Below are 20,765 nucleotides of genomic sequence, written 5' to 3' on the forward strand. Positions count from 1 at the left end.
CGAAGAATAGGATACTAGCACTTGATTCATACTAAGGTGGCATAAACGACAACTGTTTTTTGCTCTGCATTTAGTAAAGAAAACAGATACAACACCACAGAGAATTCCAGTTAGCAAATATGATAGCAGAAAATTTATACAGTTGCAGTAGTAGTAGCACCATCTCATTTGAGAAGGATTCATACAGAGGAAAAGCTGCACCAAATCTAGAAAATTGGCCTGACCTCTCCTAATTCCCTTTTGAGAAAAAGCTGCATGGCACAACTAGAAATTCCACCCTCTCTTATCAGCAGCGCTTATATATATATATATATATATATATATATATATATATATATATATATATATATACATACATACTGCTCAATAATTTTTCTCATTCCGCCATGCCACCTCAACACTCTTGCGCAGATGAGGCCACAGACCAAGACTAAACAAATCTAACTATCTCACCCATATAGGTCTGCACAATGAACCATGTCAGCCAGTCAAAACAGAGAATCCGATTTCAGAGATACCAACAAGGATGCCCGTTCCTGGGTTCAACTGGTTGCCCAAAAAGAAGCAGTCTGTTGCTGCTGCATCTCATTGGGTTGGAGTTGAAGAAGAGGAGAAGAGTTCAAACCAATCAGTAATTGGTGGATGCAGCTAACAAGTAGTAGGTCCCTATTCCATGTTAACCAGTGTCATTGTTTCAGACATCCCGGATAAGTATACAATTCTATAACTGCTGCTATCAATGTACTCACAAATCACAGGAAGGGGGCCGGTGAGAAACCTATAATGCAGTCATGGACACTCAACTCTGATTTATTATTATATTGTGTACTGAATCAAGAAAGAGATTTCCTGGCACTTGCTGAATTGAACAAATACAACAAACCAGTGCGGAGGAGTAGATTTAGTATACAGTAACAAACACACAGGCATATGCAAACAGGCCCTCTACTATGTTCATGCCATTATAACATCACTGACCTCAGCAGCAAGGCAAGAGTCTGAAATACACCATAGATAAACTAGGATACAGAAACACACTAGTTCAGATCTCTTGCACTTCCAATTCAATGCTATGTGATACTAAGATAAGGAAGAACCAGAGCACTACAAGACACATGTTCAAACTCGATTTAGCAACAACCAAAGGTAAGTATAAGGTAATGCATGTGAAGACCCCACAAGACACCAAATCTTAACCTATATTGATTTGGACCAGTTGAGAAATTTATAAGGGAAAATTTCAGCATGTGGATAAGCTGCACTCCTAATCTGCATTTCCGATCGCTACACCATGTATCACTGAAATGTTCACATGTCCTGAAAAATCAACTTACAAAGTGACCTATATATCCATGCTAGTCTGCTATCACACCATTCATACTAAGGTGCCATAAAACAACAACCATTATTTGCTCTGCATTCAGTTAAGAAAACAAGATCTAACGAAATGAAAAGAAAAAACAGAGCATGAACAGAGATCGTAAACTGGCTACAATGAACTAGTGAAGCAACCTATCAGATCAAATAAACTTAGGGGAACAGAAGCCAACACAACAGATGGAAATCAAAATCGGGGGACCAAAATTGATACTAAAAATCCCCAACCCTAAGCAGCTCAAATCCGCGGCATTCCACTCCACTAGAACGAACCTCAACTCAGTTAAACCTAGCTGCTCCAAAGACAGCAACCACAACCGCGATGGCCGCCGGCGTTCAGGATACTGAGGCATTCCTAGCCGCTGCAACGTCGGGCGTAGCGTACGAAGCAGCATGAAGCCGGGCGCGGGGGCGAGGGAGGAAACAACGCGGGGGCGGGGGCGTAACATGGGAGGTTGAGGCGGAGGCGTGCCACGAGGACTTGAACGGGCGAGCCGGCTGCAGCACCTCGCCGCGGTGGTCGTCGTTGCTGGTGACGCAATGGACACAGGAGGGCTTGGCGGCACCGGAATTGACGGTGGCCTAGCGAAATGCGGATCCAACATACCCAAACAACGATGAATTCATGGAATCGAAGGAAGAAAAAGCAAAAGCAACGAACCTAGAAACTGATGGAATCACCTCTGTGAGCGTCGCAAGAAGAAGACGGGAAAATGAGGCAGCTAGAAATGGACAGGCGCGGCTCCCAATTTGAAACAGTAAGTAACGTCTAGAGTGGGCCCTGCAAATCAGCGTCACAAACCAACCGGCACCAAATCAGACATAGATATGATATATTCATCATCCATTGGACAGAAAATTCGGGTGCCAATAAACCACAAAACACATAGATATGATATAGCATTTCTGTATATATTATTGTATATACTGTAAATCTCTTTTGAAAAAGTCATCGTGTACTCGTGTAGTAGTAAAATTCTCTAAATTTGAGTATAAATAGTGAAGCTGGATACATGGAATTTAGTTATGACAGCTTCTCACAGCATTCAGTATGGACAGTGTTTGCCTAAACGGCCAGTAAACGATAAACGGTGGTAAACTGTTTTGTTTAGGGGATAAACGGAAGTTAAACGGTTGACCGTTTAAACGGTAAAAAAACGAGAAAAACGGTCTAAACGGCTTAAACGGAATGGAGATAAACAGCATTAAACAAGGCTGTTTAGGCGAACACGAGATAAATCTAGTTCAGTTTTGAATGGATAAATTTGTATACTTAAGTTTATTATATTTATAAATGTGCACACTTGATATGTTACATGCATAAATATCTATATTTGGTTCTTTTCACATGCATAAATATATATACATACCAAAATAATTGATTTTTACTCGGATAAATATGTATAAATGCTAGAATACTTGTTTTTTATATGCACATATATAATAATATGTATTTTTTTTAAAGTACAAAACTGTTTAGATCGTTTAACTTTGTTTAAACACCGTGTAAATAGCCTAAACGCTAAACGAAGGACGACCGTGTAAAGACCGTTTACCATTTAGGAAAACATTGAGTATGGACAGCTAAGGTTTTTTTTTCTAGGCGCATGGGTGGTTAGTGTGTTGGTTTTCTAATTTTTATGGTTGTGTGCTTCTTATCTTATCTGGCAGAGACCAGAAGCATTATGATTTTGAAGGCTTTATATCAACTCGCTGTAGTGTGCTTAATTTTTTTTTTCTGTTGATATCTTTCTTTGTCGAATCATCAAACTCGATTACCTTTGTAAGATATATAAGATTATCAAATAACACAATGATGAAATGGGTAGAGTTAAAAATAATATGGGCCTCCATCTTTTTGTTCTATCTTCTCCCTTCGTCGATCCTGGATTTTATTCTGTAGCATTGATGCCATTAATTAGGCCTCGTGCTAACAAAATGAAAAAAAAAGTATTCTTTTTGCGACTAAAAAAATAGTAAATTAACAACGGAAATAAATGCTGAAAAGAACTTGTGCACGTAGCATGTAACCTCGCTCTCATTAATTTATGGACTGACTGATTTGGTGCTAACGAAATAAGAAATCGCTCTGCCCCTGCCCGCAATATTATATATATAGCCTAGGCAGGCTTCCATTCCATCACTCGACACATCCCACACCGATCGCTTTCTCTCTCTCCCTCTCACGTCACGAGCGAGTCGTCCGATGGCTCGGAGCTGCAGCATGATGCCGACACTGCCGCCGACGTCGCCACTGCTCGGCGCCGTCCGCCTCCTGGCGGTCGTGGGGATGCTGGTGCTCGCCGGCGGCGGCATTGGCGGCGGCGACGGCGCGGTGCTGAAAGCGCACTTCTACCGGCGCAGCTGCCCCGCGGCGGAGGCGGTGGTGCGCGACATCGTGGTGGCGCGCGTGGCCGCCGACCCCGCCGCCCTCCCCGCCAAGCTGCTCCGCCTCTTCTTCCACGACTGCTTCGTCAGGGTACAGAAGCGACCATCGTCAGTACGTTGGCTGCTTGCTGTGCATGCATGTATAACTGAAGTGGATCGTCGATATGATGTGATGGTAGGGGTGCGACGCGTCGGTGCTGCTCGACTCGATGGCGGGCAACACGGCGGAGAAGGACGCGGCGCCGAACGGGTCGCTGGGCGGCTTCGACGTGATCGACACCGCGAAGGCCGTGCTGGAGGCCATCTGCCCCGGCACCGTCTCCTGCGCCGACATCGTGGCGCTCGCCGCCAGGGACGCCGTCTCATTCCAGGTATGTCGTCGTCTGTAGAGCGAACGCCCGCACACTCTAGCTAGCTAGCTAGCTAGAGCTGCTGGCTGACTGCCAGTGCGTGTGGTTGCATATATGCAGTTCGGGCGGGACCTGTGGGAAGTGCAGCTGGGGCGGCGCGACGGCGTGGTGTCGCGGGCGTCGGAGGCGCTGGCCAACCTCCCCTCGCCGTCGGACAACTTCACCACCCTGGAGGCCAACTTCGGCGGCAAGGGCCTCGACGTCAAGGACCTCGTCATCCTCTCAGGTACTCCGGCTACGTGCGTGACGCTGACGTGCGCGTCGGTTCGGTTATTATTATTCCATATTTCCTTTTCACCTGTGCATAGTTCTGCATATATACAGTACGTACCAATTACTGTAAGTAGCAGCTACTAGTACAGTTGCAAGATGATGGATGAGACTTGCATGCATACCAATGCACCACATAGGCGGCCCAGAAATCCACTGACAAAACGCTATCGGCCTGTTCGATCGGTCGTATTTGGCTGATAAGTCATGACTTATAAGCTAATAAATTATATTTTTCTCTCACACCAAACCAACCAACAGTATTTTCAGTCATGGCTTATCAGTCAAACAAGTCCAAACGAACAGGGCTTATATCTGTAGTTTGCTTGCCTAGCTCACTGCCCTGTGCGTGTCAAGAGGATGGCACAGATTGACAGATCAGATCGAACTAAAATGTTGTTATTACAAATAAAAAATACTACACACACGATGAGTACAGGGCCGTGCCGAGGGGCGTGCAAACGGTGCGAGGGAACAGGGCCTCTAATTACCAGGGGCCCCAAATTTTGTTGAATTTACTAGCTACCAACCATCACTCCATCTTTAGTTCATCACCAGGTGTGTGCAAACTGCTAGTGAGTGCCAGCTATAAGGCCTAGCTATAGGGGATAAATTCAAGCCCATGTCGTTAACTTTCGTGATGGATTAGCACTGGAACAGGCATGAGTCAGGACTGTTATAAAAAAAGGTCCTAGGTCATTTTAATCTTTTCCTTCGATTTGAATTTACTATCCTTCGTATCATTATATGAACTTTTTTTCCCAGGCAATCATTATGTGAACTATAACGGCTAGTGTTCTAAGGTTAATATGTATATAAGATATGCATGTAGAATTGATAATTATTGTAGTCCTTTTTATCAAAGGATAAAGCCTCGTTTTACAGTTTGGTACAGGGCCTCAAATTTTACCGGCCCTGGATGAGTACAGTACGGTGGTGGCAGAGTGCATGGAGACCGTACCGTGCCGGTGATAGATACGCGGCTTGCATTGCAGGTGGATGCCACGATGATGCCATGAGGCCGTGGCCAAAGTGTAGCTAGATGTCCGGTCGTAGATGAGGCGAAAACGATGGGGCAACCACCACGCGCACCACGGCACAGTCACTGGCTGCGCGCGCCTGCAGCGAGCAGCGGCTCGTGATGCGTGTCGGTGCACCGGCACCGGCCGGGACTGCTCATGAATTCGTGCGCCGATCATGCGTGGCCGTACGTCCGTTCCTGATAAAAAAGTGATAAGCTAGCTAGTCTCCCTACGACTGCATACACGTGGCACTGCGATGCATGGATGATTCAGAACAGAATTACGTACACGATCGACTGATGAAAAAATAAAATCAGGAGTACGTACCGTTCGAGATCTCCATTTGACACTGAGGCTGTGTTTAGTTCGCGAAATTTGGAAATTAGTTACTGTAGCACTTTCGTTTTTATTTGGCAATTAGTGTTCAATCATGGACTAATTACGTTCAAAAAGTTCGTCTCACGATTTTCAACTAAACTGTGCAATTAGTTTTTTTTCGTCTACATTTAATGATCCATACACGTATCGCAAGATTCGATGTGATGGCTACTGTATCACTTTTTGGGAATTAAACACAGCCTGAAATCTGCTCGCAGGAGTTCGTCACATCCCTAACCACTACGCTAATAGTAACAGCCAATTAACTAACCACACGCAGTACACGTACTGCAAATTCATCCATCATCGGCCAGGCTGAATTTTATTAGCCGGGTACGTGCCGCCAAAAGACTAGATTTCTTTTAATGACGCAAGGCAAGCCACCAGATTTGCTGCATGCTTGCCTTAATTTCCAGAACGATCAAGTATCTAAAAGAAGCTGAAGTAGTACTGCTAGTGTAGGGGACCCAATAATGCGTGGTTGCATGTCATATGTGTCATCAAGGCTCCACGTACGGAACGAGTTAGTTAGGAGGCGTAGTATATATTATTATCCATTTTGTTCCAAGTCAAAAGCAAACTCGAGACTGCTCCTTGATTTAAGGTGATGAGCCACTGGTACTAGGCACTGCTAGCGTCCGGCGCTCTTAGATGTAGTCGGTTTTCCCCTATGTTTTATCTATTTTTGAAATATCTAGATGCAACACTTGCAACATACAAATAAGACTGATAAAACACTTGAAATATGCATCTGAAACACTTAAAAAACAAATCATTACAAACATAAGCAACGTCCAGATAAAACACTTGCAACATATGTGTGAAATATATGCAACATCCAGATAAACACACTTGCAACATATGTTAGAAAAAACAGATGAAACATTAGGGACAGACACTTGCAACATACGTGTACAACCATTGCAACATGTGCAACATCCTGATCTGTTTTTGCAACATCCGTATAAAACACTTGAAACATACATCTAAAACATATGAAACATTTAAAATGTACACTTGCAAAATGCATCATATCCCGGTACGGCCTTGACGTTGGTCCCGACGTTGAGCGCGAAATCCTAACGAACTACAGCTCCCCGGCGGGGGCGTAGACACCGTAGACTCTGAGCTTTGGGGGTAGGGCGTCCTCGTCGACCAGGGGCTGCGTGGGCTCCTGAGTGATGGGCACGAGGGACGCCTCTGAGAGCTTCTTGAAGGTAGCAACGGCGAGAGGGCAGTGGGCACGGCGGCGGTGAAGAAGGAAGTGAAGGGTATTGGAGGATGACGACGAGGAGGACGGCATGGAGAAGATGAGAGGAAAGTCGAGGCAGAAAGAAACAGCAGCAACAGTGACGGTAGAAGCCATAGCCATAGGGATGGTGCGACGCGGTGGGGCGTCCACTTTACGTCGGTGGCGAGTGGCAGGAGTAGCGGGTCGGGCGTGCGGAAGCAGCGGCAAGAGCAGCGGGGCGAGCATGCGGAGCAGCAGCGTAGGAGCGGTGGCGCGCGGCGGCGAGATTTCCATTTGACCGAAATCTGCTAGCAGGAGTTCATCACATTCTGAACCACTACGTAGTAGGCACGCACTACAAATTTATCCATCGGCCAGGCTGAATTTTATTAGCCCGGTGCGTGCCGCCAAAAGATTAGACTTTCTTTTAATGAGGCAATGCAAGCCACCAGATTGTTGCATGCTTGCGTTAATTTGCAGCACGATCGTGCATACAGGGTCTGTTTGTTCCTCTCCTAGTCAACTTAGCTACTAAATTACTAAAAAAAACTGACTAAAAATGAATTAAAGTAGTTTAGTCATATTAGCCACTCAAGAGTAGCTAAAAGTGAGCTAAAGTGTCCAGTGGACAAGGATTGTCCCTCATTATTGCTGGCCCCCCACCCTGATTTGTATATTTATTAGAGGTAGTTTAGTCTTTGTTGAACTGCTTTAATGGTCTTTAATCACTTTTAGTCAATAGAATTGAACAGGGACGACTAAAGTTTAGTTATTAGTTTTAGTAGCTAAATTTTAGTCATGAAAAACCAAACAAGGCCATAATATTATCCAATATTCCAAGTCAAAAGCAAACTCGAGCCTGCTCCTTGATTTTAACGAAAAAGGTTGTGAGCCACTTATTAACATTGCACTAGCTAACCACGCGTACTCTCCCACGAGTCAACAAGATGTTATTTTCTTTTTTTTTAGGGAAGAAAGGGGTCTTATATATAACCCGTTCTGTGCATCGCGATCGATCCTATGACATTACTCGATTGATGATAGAAGCTACTATTCTTAATAAGGTAGCCACGCACTGAAGATTTTTAATGGAACGTGTCACCATGGAAGAATCTCTTCACCGGCCAGCAGTAGCAACCGCCACTGGTGGTTGGAGATGGTAGCCAGCTAGCTCGTCAACCGGCCGCCCTAACGGGTAACTGCCAACAAATGCTAGTGGCCGCCACACCTAACTAACATCCTCTAATCTGCCCAAGCATACGCAAGCTGTACTGCAACAGCAACAGCAATGCGAGGCTTTGATTGGGCTCATGACCATTTAATTGGTTGAGGTTCCAGGACCAGCATACCATCATACAGTAGTTGTGTTTCCACAAGTATAAACAATTAATCAATCTTGTGCACTCATGCATGCAGGCGCGCACACGATCGGCGTGGCCCACTGCAACACCTTCGCGTCGCGCCTCTCCGGCTTCCGCACCTCCGGCGGCGGCGCTGACCCGACGCTGAACGCGGCGTACGCGGCGCAGCTCCGCGCGCGGTGCGGTCCAGCGCGCGTCGCCTCGTCCAACAACGTCACGGCGGTGGCCATGGACCCGGGGAGCCCGGCGGGGCGGTTCGACGCGCACTACTACGTCAACCTCAAGCTGGGGCGGGGCCTGTTCGCGTCCGACGCCGCGCTGCTGACCGACCGCTGCGCCGCGGGCATGATCCACCGCCTCACCAGGCGCGGCTACTTCCTCCAGGAGTTCAGGAACGCCGTGCGCAAGATGGGGCGCGTCGGCGTGCGCACCGGCGGACGCGGGGAGATCCGCCGCAACTGCAGGGCTGTCAACTCAGATATATGATGACGTGCGACGACCGAGTTCAGTTTGTTCCAGCGCGCCAACGTGGGCAACTGGGCATACATTGCCTGTTTTTGCTCATTTATTTGTTTTCCTCTTATTTTGTACTAGCAAAAATGCTCGTGGCTAGTTTATTGTATGATTCTCGGACATCACTATCTATGTTTATCAAATTTATTAATTAGGCTTAATCCAATCTTAAGTGAATCAAATAAATTTTAAGACTCGCCGCCTTCAGATTGTATGTTTGATTGGTGGACAAGCACAGAGAAGAGAGGCGAGTTTGTCCACTCAAATTACGGAAACTATACATATTGTCCCAACCGCTGAAACAATTCCTTCACAATCAGAGAATAAATGATTCAAACTTGTATGGTTATTCGTTTCTTATAAATCAAAGGAATCAATGTGTGTAAACGTTATCAAGAGAGAAAGATATTAGGAAACTGGTAAAAAAAGTATAAACAAACTAATTTAGTCATGCACCAAAAAATTTGAATTTTAATTATTTGGTACCCGTATTTTTTTTGTTTTTAATTAAAAATGATGTATCTGTGCAAGCGAAAAGATAAACTAAGATAAACCTGTAATATAGAGAAAAAGCATTGTTGTTGCCTGAAGCACAGCTGTCGGTGTTTCGGATCACCGGCTAGTAAATTTCTAGTTTGTACGTCTGGTCCGGATGGTTGTGCTCGGAGGACACAAGGATTATATTGGTTCGGGCAGAACATCCCTACGTCCAGTCTGTTGTTGCTCGTGTTACCGGCACTGTCTGTTGTGGGGGTTATAGATGGGCGAGAGGGAATAGATCCTATGTCTCTGGTGGAAGGATTGAAAAGTGTTGAGAGTTTTTCAGCTACTAAGCTGTGTGCTCGTGCCTTTGTTTGTGTTGCATTGTGTTCCCCTTTTATAGAAGAAGGGGAAGATGCAGGTTACATCAGAAAAGAGAAGAGAGAGAGATAGAAAGAGGAAGAAAATCGAGGAGAAGAAGCCCTCTAGGACCGCCGCGTCCTTTTTCTCCTTCATGCGGGTCCCATCGATGCTGTAGATGGTGACGGGAACGGCTCCACGTTGGGCAACTGTTCACCACTGGTGCTATGCCTCGACGTCATCAGCTGGTCGTGGCGTTCCATCCCGTCCCGGTGGACGGCGTGGTGAACCGACGTGCTTGTCAGCGGCCGTATGGGGATTAGGCAGCACAGCGTCCACGCACCCGTCACTGTTGGCGATGTGAACCCCGGGCATGGCCTGTCGTGGCCATGGGTCATGTCAAGGCGTACCTACGTACCTTCTGGTGTCAGAGGTTTGACCCAGGCCCACACACTTGGACCCGTAGTGGTTGGGGGTGGTACGGACCCCGCCGGGCGAGACGGAGCCCATGCCCAAGGATTCAGGCGAGACGGAGCCCGTGCCCTCAGGGTCTAGCGAGACAGCTCCCGTACCCTCGAGGTCGAGCGACACGGGGCCCGTGCCCGAGGGGTCTGGCGAGGAAGAAACCGTCCCTTCGGGGTCGGTCGAGACTGAAATACGTACTTGATCATCTAGGCGAGTTGTCGTCTGTGGTCCTCAGATCCCTTCTTCGGGTATCCCTAATACTTATACCCGACAGTAGCCCCTGAGCCTGCGAAGGAGTAGGATACTCATTCATCTCCTTCGCAGGCTTTTTTGGATGGAGAGACTTTGAGGGTTTCAATCTTCTGCTGCCCGCGGGATGCCTTGGTGGGTTACAATCCCTTTCTGTTGCGACCGAACTTCTTTCGAGGGTGTATAGCTATGGGATTTCTTTAGGGGCCGGAGAGGATTTTCCTTAATTCTGGCCCCTCTTAGGCCCCGATTGATTCATCATTGTCACGCGACCGCATATTCGGTCTCCTCGCAAGTCCAATTCCCCCCTAAGCCGATACGTGTTGCGGGGTCCGATCAAGGGGTTGCCTCGTCTTGCAATCGTTCTCCCTCAAGCGTTTTTTCAACAAAACAGAAGGGTTGAGCCGTGCCATATTTTCCTTGGTGGACGAACCATTGTGCTCGATTAGCTGTTAATGGGCTAGTTCAAGTGGGGCCCCGGCGTCCCATTCGTGGGGGTCCGGCATGGGTCAGCTGGTGATCGACTCTAGATTCCTAATGGCCAGTCCATATAGTTCTTGGATCCGTTCATCTGGTCCCAAGGGCTCGCTGTCTTTCTTCGAGGAAAAACCATAGACAACGCGCTGGCCAGGACTCCAACGTAGTGCTCGTGCGCTTGGGTATTGGCCACTAGCGGGCCCATCCTTTTCCACCCCTCGCTCTAAAGGTTCCCTAGAGCAGTTGTGAACCCGTCGGTGGGCCAACCTTCGAACTCGTGTGCCGTAATGGGCCATGGGAGCATTTTCAGCCCCGTATCCCTTCCTTACCTGCGACGGTTCTCGGCCCATCTATCGGGCGAACCGTCATCTAGCGCGTCCTTCGAGGGAGCTGCCAGAGGTAGCTGCGCATGATCTTCAGGGGGAGGGGGTGATGTGACGTGGCGCCGAGCTAGAGGACATCGAGAAGGAGGTGGTCTCTTGTAACACCCTCGGTGTTACACCGTAAATCATCTACTAAAACTGGTCATGAGCATCATGTTTATGTGTTAATGCATGTGATAAAGTGTGTAGATCAAATTCTGTAACTCGAAACGATCAACAAAAATGCGAAACGAAAGTTGATTCGATATTCATGTTATATCACTTAAGATTGAAAACTAATTTTTATTGAACAAAAATACTATAGAACATGTATGTGGTACTTAAATAAAGTTTGAAGTACTTGCGGTCGAAAAATGATATTACTAGCTAATATTTCCACTAGCTTAGAAATCGCAAATTGAAATCAAGTTCATCTCAAAAACTTAGAAATTTCCAAGTCTGCCAACAGCTAGACATTGCTATATTTAGCAATTTATTGTGAGAGATTGGGTTAAGGAGTGGTGTAGTTTTATAGCTCAATTTGGTAGTCTCGTGTGCCATCTTGGGCATGGTGAAGGTGGTTTAGGTCCTAAAGCAAACGTTTAGTTTTTGTGGGCGCTTTAAAATTCATGCACGACACGGTTTCGGGCCGGTTGGCCACGTGGCCACGATCACCGCGCTCGGGCACTTGGCGTCGCCGTGTTGGTCGCACGGTCGTCTGTGGCTGCCTCTGGCCTGGCTATGGCTCGGCTGCCGTTGGCCCCGCCGTGACAAAGCCGCTGCTATTGCTACCTACCCTCCCCGCGCCACGACGGAGCCGCTGCCGGCGCCATTACCTCGTCATTGTGTTCGCACTGCTGCCCTACCTCGCGTTGTCGCTACCGATGACACTACGATGCTGTGCTACGCTGCCGCTCGCCTTGTCCTAGCACGCATGTGGGTTGTCCTGGCTGCCCCGCGTCATCGCCTCACCTTAATGACATTGCGGCCGTGCATGCTGTGCCCCCACCTGCCTCCGCGCGCATGTGGTTTGGCTGCATTGTTGTGTAGCGGGTGCGCAGACGTCGCCTTAGGTCCGGTCGACCACGTCCCACCAAGGCGAGGACAAGTCGAGCCCACCTGCCGCGCCATCTCTCTCTTTCCCTCTTTATCCCTCTGCTTTCCACCGCCGCCGAGTCACAGTCACGCCGAGTCAGAGAGCGAGCACCTCTCATCAATTCCTCGCGCCCATGTCTTTGCCTTCATGTCCCCTCTCCAACCGCTCCCACCTCGCCTTGATTACGGCCAGGCCGAGCTCCAATTTTGGATCTTTGCTCCTACTGCCACGCCATTAAGGCCCAACCCGCCTCGTCGTGGCCGGCTCCAACCTCGCCATCTCGCGTCGAATTGACTGCGCCACTAGCCCCGCCTAGAACCCCTCTTAGTCACAGCTCTAGTGCCGCCTCCTTATCACTGACGTGGCCGTGCCTTTGTGGTCCACCGTTCACCTCACAGCGCGCACGTGGTCAGCCTCGCTCGGGTCGTCTCTGGTCGAGCTGGCTTCTCAGTAAGGTCTGAGTTGTCGTTGCTCACTCGCTACCCCTTTTGCCTTGTTGTTGTTGTGTCTCACTAGAACATTGTCGCCATTGCCGTAGGGTGCCCCCCATTGTGGAGAGGTCCTTCTACGGTGTCCCGGCTCATGCAACTGCCACCCATCATCTCGCATCAACCCCTTGGTGAGATTCTGCCTCTTATTCTGGGTTAGCATGGGTCTCGGGTGGTCGGCGTTGTCACCAGTGCCACCGCTCACCGCGCCAGAGCACGTGGGGGAGGTTAGGGACCACACTGTTGTAAAGAGGAGAAAGTACAAGGGTCTTCTTGCATAAACGCTGTCTGTAGAAATAGTACGCATAGTCATCGTGTTAATAGAGGATAGCGCGGGGGCGTTTTTGCAAAAGCGCCGGCGCGCGTGGGCTTCCTTGTCGTGGGCCGCCTCACGTGCGTGGGCCGGTGCCGTGTGGGCCGCACCGTGGGCCACCGTGCACTCACACGTGCAAGCTGCGCCGCGCGGGAGAATTCGTTTTCCTTTTTCATAAGGAATTAGAAATAGTTTTCTAATTTGATTTTGAGCTGATCTTTGGTAATTAATATAAAATCATGTAGGTATCCAAAAATTATGAAACCAATTTTGTTAAGTTCCTAAAATTGTGCTCTATCTGTTAGTGTATTTAGTTCATATATATACTTGTTGATACCAGGAGCTATTAAATCATTTGAGAATGCTTAATATTATTAGGTTAAATATTGTAGGAATTTTTGTGGTAAATTGGTGATAGCTTTAACCCTGAAATTTTTATAGTAGCTTCATTGTATTATTATGTGCTCACTGTAATTTTGTAGCCCTAAAATAGACTATTTAATATGGTAGTTAAATACCCATTAAGGCTAAAGGAATAATGCCATGATATTGGTTTATAAAAATTAAGCACTTGTAGGGTGAGCTTGAAATCTATTTGGTAGAGATAATGATTAGCTCAGTATCTTAGTCATTAGAGCTAGCTTAGTAGCTTAGCATGTGTATTCTTATTTTAAGAGTTGTTGTTGCCAAAATACAAAGTGTTGTATCATCATTGCATGCATGTAGAGAACAAGTTGGTGGAGTTCGTGTCCGCCGGAGAGCAGGAATACGAGGAGTATGAGGAGGAGGTCCTTGTGTAGGAGGTGGTCCTAGAGCCATCACTGACTGACTTAGCTGACAACCCTTATTTTAAATGATCACTGGAGATATATATATATATATATATATATATATATATATATATATATATATATATATATATATATATATATGATGTGCATTTACGTTAAAGGATTTATATTGAAACTACATGCATATACAAACCTACCATAAGTCCTACTAGCATAGGTCGAGTAGCTGCTAGGCTTAGGCTATCGGTAGCGTGAGTAACATGCTGTTACTCATAATAGGTGCTTATTATTACTCTCATGATAAAATGATGAAAGGAAATGGAGATCGGGCAGGGATATGGTACATGTATTGGTGGGTGTAATAGGTTGTGTCCCATGGCCAATGGGGCATAGCTTGGTTACACTATTCCCCTGTCCGTATCGGTTAAGGATCGTCTATTGCTATGGATTCTAGTTAGGTCACAAACTCATTATCATGAGCACATACTTGTTTATGGGAGCGGGAAGGCTCGTTGCTCTCTTATCATGGGTTTCGGCTCTTTCTGGATGGTGGAGGTCTAAGCACCACACTGTGAGTCTAGGACTCAGGAGTGGGGGCTTGGAGTCCAAGTTTGGACGAGGACCTGGACCCCTTGATAGAAGAGTGGTGGGTTGGTCTTGCTTGTGCCTAGGGTACAAGCGGGGCATGTGTTTCAGGGTATCCAGCTAGGATACATTGGTTCACGAATCGTCTTGTGATATAGTATGACTTGTCTATGATCTAGCACCGTAGTAAGAATTAGAAGATCAAAGATGGTGAAATGGATCTGGTTGCTCAACTCTTGCTTGAAAGTAGATCGATGCTTACATAGAATGGTTAGCTAATGAACTAATCATGGCGGCTAATAAAACACATACATAAGGATTCAGTACTAGTAATGTTTTTCACAAAAAAGGAAACCCAACAAACCATAAAGCTTATCATATCCTTTGGAGTCGGGAAATTATTTCCACTAGTCGGGTAAATCTTGCGATTACATTGAGTACTCAGGGTTTATTTAGCCCTGTTGCAGGTGTAGCTTGAGGAGTGGCTGTTGTGTGGAGGATTCTTCTGGTGAGCATAGATGGATCCTTGTATCTTATCGTTAGATGTTTATTTCAATTCCGCTGTTTTAAATTCCGCACTCTAAACTTGGTATTGTAATAATGTATTTTCTGAGAACTCTTGTTATATGAAATGGATTAAGTATTGTAAACTCATTCTCATTATTGGATCCTGGGTGAAAACATGGATTGTTCGAGTTTTTCCTTGGGGTGTGCTCGACAGAACCGTCCGATGTAGTTAACTTTCGGGGTGCTTAGTGTCTGGTGGAAGATGGGTGACCCTGGAAGCATGTTATTTCGGGCGATTTTGCCATATCCCTCTGGCACAGAACTTATCTGCCAAGATAAAGGATGAGATCACCCCTCCGAAAAATTAGTTAGTTAGATAAATGAAGTGGTAGTCTTGTAAAAATGAATAAGTTTTAGTTCTTTTGTTTTGGTCAAACAAACTTTTGGGTATTTTTTCCTTTTTGTGTTATAAAAAGGTTACTACATTCTGACCCTTTCCCATTGTTAAGGCTACAAAGCTTAAGGCGCAGGCGAAAGAACCCTGATCATGCTGGTGAGCAAGAATGTCGTAGCCACTGGGGCGTAGGTTCCTTGCAGTCCGACCAACTTTACTCAGTATTCATTTCCACAGCTCTCGCTTTTAGATATTAACGTGAGAAGGGGTCAGGCATAGTGATTGTTTCTGAATAGGTATGCTCTTATCAGCCCCTGAGTGAGGCTCGGCCCCATACCGTTGCTCGAGTCGGGTGTCACTAAGGATCGAGGACGAGATAGCGAAAAAGAAAGTATTTTTGTATTTCAGAAACATCGTTCTTAGTTTTCATGGGTACATGCATATGCTAAGGGTAAAAAGGACGTAGCTGCTCGATGTTCCATGCGTTGACGAAGACCTTGCCATTGATGGTTTTGAGCTTGTAGATGTCGGGTCGGAGCACTTCTGCGATGATGTATGGTCCCTCCCACAGCGGAGAGAGCTTATGACGGGTTTTGTTGCTCTGGACGAGGCAGAGTACCAAGTCCCCGATGTTGAAGGCTCGACCCCACACCCAATGGTTGTGGTACCGGTGCAACGCCTGCTGGTACTTAGCCGAGTGGAGGAGGGCAATGTCGCATGCCTCGTCAAGCTGATCCATGGCATCCTCGAGGGATGCCTCAGCTGCTTGCTTGTTGTACGCCTAGACCCTCGATGCTCCATAGTTGAGGTCGGTCAGGAGGATAGCCTCAGAACCATAGACAATGAAGAAGGGTGTGTAACCGGTGGCCTGGCTGGGGTCATCCTCAGGCTCTAGAGCACTGCGGGGAGCTCCACGACCCATCGTTCGCCAAACTTGTTCAACCGGTTGAAGATCCTAGGCTCGAGGCCTTGTAGGACAATGTCATTTGCACGCTCGACCTGCTTGTTCGTATGGGGGTGCGCCACGACGGCCCAATCAACACGGATGTGGTATTCATCGTAGAATTAGAGGAACTTTTTCTAGATGAACTGCGTGCCGTTGTCCGTGATAATGGAGTTCGGGACTCCAAAGTGATGGATGATGTCAAGGAAGAACAATACGGCTTGCTCGGACTTGATCATGGAGATCGGCCAAGCCTCTATCCACTTTGTAAACTTGTCTATGGTGACAGGCAAGTGCGTATAGCCCTCGGGCACTTTCTTGAGAGGTCCGACCATATCGAGCCCCCAGACCATGAACGACCATGTGATGGGGATCGTTTGGAGTGCTTGGGCCGGCAGGTGAGTCTACCGAGCATAGTATTGACACCGTTCGCAGGTGTGCACAATTTGTTCAGTGTCGGCTACTATGGTCGACTAATAGAAGCCCTGTTAGAATGCATTTCTGACCAGAGTCCTAGGTGCGGCATGGTGCCTACAGACCCCACCATGGATATCTCTCAGCAACTACTTTCCTTGTTCGATGGAGCTGTAGCACTGCAGGATCCCAGTGTGGCTTCACTTGTATAGCTCCCCCTTATTAGAGCCATCAGACAGGAACCGCTTCATGAGGGCGTAGTCTTTGTATAGGTACTTGATGAGAAAGGCATGGTTCGGGCATGGCCCTTCGAGCAGCTTCTCAAAGTGGTCTAGGGTACCCTTGGCAGGCTTCTGACCCCCCTTGCGGTCAACAGCGGACACGAGCGAGCCCTCGCGTTGCTGCTTGTTCTTCTTCTTGTTGGGGCGGTTGGAGGCGCCTTCGCCAGCGCCCTCGTCCCACTTCGCCTTGCCCTTGGGACAGTCGAAAATTGCTCCAACTGCCTCCTCGCTCGAGGCGTGGTTGGTGGTGATGTCGAGGAGCTCCTTGGTGGTTTGTGGGCCCTTGCATCCTAGCTTGTGAACTAAGGACTCATAGGTGATCCTGAACAAGAAGGCTTCTATAACGTCGGTGTCGGTGACGTCGGGTAGCTCATTGCACTACAGGGAGAAGCACCGAATGTACTCACGAAGAGTTTCTCTAGACTTCCATCGGTAGTTTTTAAGATCCCATGGGTTCCTAGGACACGTGCAGGTGCCCTGGAAGTTTCCCACAAAAATCTCCTTTAGGTCCGACCAACTTTGAATCCGGTTGGGCGAAAGATGCTCCAACCATGTTCATGCCGAATCGGCCAGAAACAATGGGAGGTTGCGAATAATGAAACTATCACTATCCGCTCCACCGGCTTGGCAAGCAAGCCAGTAATCCTCGATCCACAGTCCAAGGTTCGTTTCCCCATAGTATTTCGGGATGTTGGTCGACGGTCGGTACTGTGGTTGGAAGGCAGCGTTGAGAATGTGTCGGCCGAAGGCCTAAGGTCCTAGTAGGTCAGAGCTCTAGCTTCGGTCCTCGCTACTGTCATAGCGTTCGCTACGACAAGGGTGGTAGCCGTGGCCGGCTTCCTCTCTCTCATCGCTTCGTCCATGTCTATGGGCATCTAGGGCGTTACGTGCATCATGGTAGAGGCCAAGATGCTCATGCACAGGGGCCGCAACATGCCCCCGCCGCCGCGCGGCGCCTGATAGACATACACATCCCTGACATGTCATCCCGAGGGCGCGCGCTGACTAGCTCGAGCTCGCATTGTTGAGACAGCGAGCTCTCCACCTGCTGCCCCACCACGCGCTCGAGCAGCGAGCGGATCTCGCGATGGGCCCGATGATCCTCGGGTGTCACAGGCTCTAGGAGCCCTCAGAGCAAGGGCACCATGGCAGCGATGTTCTAGCATGCATGGGCAAAGTGTGGGAGGGCTCCATCGTCTTTGATGATCCTCCAGTTCACGTCACGGGCCATGGCGCACGCATGCCACTGTCTCTGTGGTGCTCGATCTCTCGCTCGAGCTCTGGGCGCTCCTGCTCAAGTTGGAGTCATGCATCCTCGAGTTCCTGGTGCCACGCCCTTAGCTGTTCCACCCACATGCGAGGAAGGGCCCTTGCATCTTCTTTGACCTCATCATCGAGGTCGTTCGGTGGGGTAGCCCCTCCCTTGTGGACGCTCTTGACGCGTCCCTTGGGGATACCTACCATAAAACATTCTCGCGGGCGGTGATGGCTCCCCCTGCTGGAGTCAGAGTTGGAGAGCGACTCTAAATCTCCCACGAGAAGGTCGCAGAAAGATTCTACGACATATTCGGTCATCCCCATGAACTCGTCGTTCGTAGGGGATGGGTGCATGTGCTGCGCCATAAGGTGGCCAACGGTCCCTGTAGCATTACGCAGACCGAATGGGAACAATGCCGGGGTGCCCTGGGTGAGGTGTTCTAGGGAGAGCAGTTCCCCTCCGGCGAGTTGCATCATGGCATTGGCGATGGAGAAAGTAAGGTAGCGTAACTCCTCTCGAGACGGTCGATGTCCTAGGAAGGCGTCGAGTTGGCGCTCTAGCCTCCCGTAGTCAAAATCGAGGAGCTGGTTTCTCCGGGGGACATGGGCCTCCGCGCGCATGCAGCTACAGCTCCTCAAGCGCCTTGACGATCGCGTCGAGGCTGGCGGAGTGGAGAGGCTGGACAACGGTGGGAGCCTACGCCAACTCTCCCTCCGTCGTGCCGATGAAGTCCAGGCTCTCGAAGCACACGTGGGCGCTTGGGATGCAGCTAACGCCATGACTAGCCATCTGAGGCCTGATGTGGACGTCGAGACGCACAAAAAACCCCTACCTGGCACGGCAACTGTCGGTGTTTTAGATCACCGACTAGTAAATTTCTAGTTTGCACATCTGGCCCGGATGGTGTGCTCGGAGGACATAAGGATTATACTGGTTCAGGAAGAACATCCCTACGTCCAGTCTATTGTTGCTCGTGTTACCGGCACCGTTTGTAGTAGGGGTTAAAGATGGCGAGAGAGGAAGCGGATCCTAGGTCTCTGGTGGAAGGATTAAAAAGTGTTGAGAGCTTTTTCAGCTGCTCAACCGTGTGCTCATGCCTCTGTTTGTGTTGCGTTGTGTTCCCCCTTTTATAGAAGAAGGGGAAGATGCAGGTTACATCAGAAAAAGAGAAGAGAGAAAAAGAGGGAGAAAATCAAGGAGAAGAAGCCCTCTAGGATCGCCGCATCCTTCTTCTCCCTCATGCGGGCCCTGCGGATGCTATAGATGGTGACGGGGATGGCTCCATGTCGGGCTCCTGTTCACCACTGGTGCTATTCCTCGATGTCATCAGCTGGTCGTGGCGTTCTATCCCGTCTAGGCGGACGGTGTGGTGAACCGACATGCTTGTCAGCGGCCGTACGGGGATTAGGCAGCACAGCACCCACGCGTCTGTCACTATTGGCGATGCGAACCCCCGGGCATGGCCTCTCGTGGCCACGGGTCACGTCAAGGCGTGCCCACGCCCCTTCTCGTGTCAGAGGTTTGACCCAGGGCCACACGCTTGGACCCGTAGTGGTTGGGGGTGGTACGGACCCCGCCGGGCGAGGCGGAGCCCGCGCCCGAGGGGTCGGGCCAGACGGAGCCCGTGCCCTCAGGGTCGGGCGAGGCGGTTCCCGTACCCTCGGGGTTGGGCGACATGGGGGCCGTGCTCGAGGGGTCTGGTGAGGCGGAAACCGTCCCTTCGGGGTCGGTCGAGACTGAAATACGTCCTTGATTATCTAGGCGAGTTGTCGTCCGTGGTCCTCAGATCCCTTCTTCGGGTATCCCTAATACGGATACGCGATAACAACAGATCTACAATCTGCTCACAAAAATCAAACATTAATTTTTTTTGGAAATGTTTTTTTACTGAAAACTGATTTGTATTGTCATCTAAAGTAATTATGAAATTAGTAGTACTTTTTGTGAAAACGAAATACGTAGAACATTATTTTGATGTATTCTTAATCTGGTGAGAGTCTATTTGTAGTTCATTATAGATGGCAGAGATAACTGGCTAGTTCTACCAGACTCAAAGAATAGTTTAGTATGTGCATATAGAATAAAGGTAGGGGCTAAATTCAGAAATGGGCAAGCACTATGCTGCACACTCATCCACGGGCCGTGGACCAGCACGGGGATGAGGGTGCAGTCCACCACAGACCGTGTCCACCTCAAAGGGTTATGGGTTCTTTTAATCGTGGGCATAGATCTTAGGATGGACGACTAAGGATGTCTTTATTTATATCTGTATTTAGATGGTATATCTTGATTTATTTTTCTAAAAGAAATGGACTTATTTAGGCGTGACATAAGCATGATGTCATCAAGCTA

The 20,765-nt window shown here is 48.3% G+C and overlaps 1 protein-coding gene across 1 annotated transcript; it reads left to right on the forward strand.

Annotated features, from left to right (window-relative positions):
* Positions 1-3,521: 3,521 nt before the first annotated feature.
* LOC136504977 (peroxidase 3-like) lies at positions 3,522-9,139 on the forward strand. The gene is made up of 4 exons (XM_066500029.1): positions 3,522-3,856; positions 3,945-4,136; positions 4,236-4,401; positions 8,493-9,139. The coding sequence occupies exons 1-4, from the start codon at positions 3,584-3,586 to the stop codon at positions 8,921-8,923; spliced, it is 1,062 nt and encodes a 353-aa protein (XP_066356126.1). The 5' UTR covers positions 3,522-3,583; the 3' UTR covers positions 8,924-9,139.
* The last annotated feature ends 11,626 nt before the right edge of the window (positions 9,140-20,765 follow it).

Source organism: Miscanthus floridulus, chromosome 14 (assembly GCF_019320115.1).
Source record: "Miscanthus floridulus cultivar M001 chromosome 14, ASM1932011v1, whole genome shotgun sequence".
Classification (NCBI taxonomy): domain Eukaryota; kingdom Viridiplantae; phylum Streptophyta; class Magnoliopsida; order Poales; family Poaceae; genus Miscanthus; species Miscanthus floridulus.

Coding starts and splice junctions, on each gene's coding strand:
- LOC136504977 (XM_066500029.1), top strand. CDS start 3,584: ATGGCTCGGAGCTGCAGCATGATGCCGACACTGCCGCCGACGTCGCCA. Junction 3,857..3,944: donor TCCACGACTGCTTCGTCAGG/GTACAGAAGCGA, acceptor ATGTGATGGTAG/GGGTGCGACGCGTCGGTGCT. Junction 4,137..4,235: donor GGGACGCCGTCTCATTCCAG/GTATGTCGTCGT, acceptor GCATATATGCAG/TTCGGGCGGGACCTGTGGGA.